This window comes from Aotus nancymaae, unplaced genomic scaffold (genome assembly GCF_030222135.1).
Source record: "Aotus nancymaae isolate 86718 unplaced genomic scaffold, 86718_ANA_hifiasm-v0.15.2.pri h1tg000040l, whole genome shotgun sequence".
Classification (NCBI taxonomy): domain Eukaryota; kingdom Metazoa; phylum Chordata; class Mammalia; order Primates; family Aotidae; genus Aotus; species Aotus nancymaae.
This window is the reverse complement of record NW_026988454.1, coordinates 2191784-2193868: the sequence shown is the minus strand read 5'-3', so window position 1 is coordinate 2193868 and position 2085 is coordinate 2191784. Positions and strand designations below refer to the sequence as shown.

The 2085-nt window shown below is 42.9% G+C and overlaps 1 protein-coding gene across 1 annotated transcript; it reads right to left on the bottom strand.

Moving 5' to 3' along the window:
* Positions 1-494: 494 nt before the first annotated feature.
* Positions 495-1641, bottom strand: LOC105711420 (interferon-induced transmembrane protein 3-like). The gene has a single exon (XM_064360355.1). It carries the CDS (start codon positions 988-990, stop codon positions 589-591), a length of 402 nt encoding a protein of 133 aa, XP_064216425.1. The 5' UTR covers positions 991-1641; the 3' UTR covers positions 495-588.
* Between the last annotated feature and the right edge of the window lie 444 nt (positions 1642-2085).

The following is a 2085-nucleotide window of genomic DNA, read 5'->3' as shown; positions in this document are numbered from 1 at the left end:
TTGCTATTGTGAGTAGTGCTGTGGTGAATATACACGTGCATGTGTCCTTACAATAGAACAATTTATATTCCTTTAGATATATACCAAGTAATAATACCCAATAACGGTATCATTGGGTCAAATGGTATTTCTGTTTTTAGGCTTTGAGGAATTGCCACACTACTGTGTCTTCCACAACGGCTGAACTAATTTACAGCCCCACCAACAGTGTATAAGCATTCCTTTTTCTCTGTAACCTCGCCAGAATCTATTATTTTGTTACTATTTAATTGTAGCCATTATGACTAGTCTAAGATAGTATCTCATTGTGACTTTGATTTGCATTTCTCTAATGATCCATGATTTGAGCTTTTTCTCATATGCTTCTTAGCTGCATATATGTCTTTTTTTGAAAAATGGCTATTCATGTTCTTTGTGTAATTTTTTTTTTCCAGGAACACGTGCACTTTATTGAACGCAACTGTACAAAAGCGTGTGAGGGTAAAGGGCTGATACAGGACTCGGCTGGGGCAGGGTGAGGAACGGAAGCTGGAGTACGTGGGAGACAGGTCATGGGCAGAGCCCCTGGCCGGGGTGATTCCTCTGCATCTACTGATAGGCTTGCAGAATCAGTATTGGGATGACGATCAGCAGAATGGTCGTGATGATGCCCAAAATCAGGGCCCAGATGTTCAGGCACTTGGCGGTGGAGGCGTAGGCCTGGGCCCCGGTCAGGTCACCAACCATCTTCCTGTCCCTAGACTTCACGGAGTAGGCGAACGCTATGAAGCCCAGGCAGCAGGAGTTCACGAAGAGGGTGTTGAACAGGGACCAGACGACGTGGTCGGGCACAGAGGTCTCGCTGCGGATGTGGATCACGGTGGATGTCGGGGGCGCAGGGTTGTGGGGCGCCCCCAGCACGGCCACCTCATGTTCCTCCTTCAGCATCTCATAGTTCAGGGGATGGTGGGTGCTGGCGGGAGTGAAGAAGGTTTGCACAGTGCGGTTCATGGTGCCCAGCGAAGACGGGCCATGGTCGCGTTGCTGGGATGCTTCTCAGTGCCTTTGTGTAATTTTTAATGGTATTGTTTGCTTTTCTCTTGTAAATTTGTTTAAGTTCCTTGTAGATGAGGGATATTAGACCTTTGTAAGATGCAAAATTTGCAAAAATTTTCTTCAGTTCTGCAGGCTGTCTGTGCACTCTATTGATCGTTTGCTGTGCAGAAGCTCTTTAGTTTAATTAGATTCCATTTGCCAATTTTTGCTTTTGTTGCAATTGCTTTGGTGTCTTTGTCATGAAATCTTTGCCCATTCTTATGTCCCGAATGGTATTGTCTATGTTGTCTTCCAAAGTTTTTATAGCTTTGGGTTTTACATTTAAGTCTTTAATCCATCTTGAGTTAATTTTTGTATATGGTATAAAGAAGGGATCTAGTTTTAATCTTTGGCATATGGCTAGCCAGTTATCCCAGCACCATTTATTGAATAGAGAATCCTTTTCCCATTGCTTGCTTTTGTCAGTTTTGTTGAAGACCAGATGGTTGTAGGTGTACAGACTTACTTCTGGGTTCTCTATTCTGTTCCATTGGTCTATGTGTTTGTTTTTGTACCATTACCATGCTGTTTGTGTTACTATATCCCTGTAGTATAGTTTGAAGTCAGGCAACATGATCGCTCTAGCTTTGTTCATTTTGCTTAGGATTTCCTTGGATATTCAGGCTCTTTTTTGGTTCAAAATGAATTTTAAAAATAACTGGGTGTTGAACAATGAGAACACATGGACACAGGGAGGGAACATCACACACCAGGGCATGGGAAGTGGGGGGTTAGGGGAGGAATAGCAGGGGGTGAGGGGATTGGGGAGGGATAGCATTGGGAGAAATATCTAATGTAGATGACGGGGTGATGGATGCAGCAAACCACCACCATGGCACGTGTATACCTATGTAACAAACCTGCAAGCTCTGCACATGTACCCCAGAACTTAAAGTACAATCAATAAATTTTTTTAAAAAAAGTTTTTTTCTAGTTTCATGAAAAATGTTGATGATAGTTTAGTAGGAATAGCATTGAATCTGTAAATTGCTTTGGGCAGTTTGTCCATTT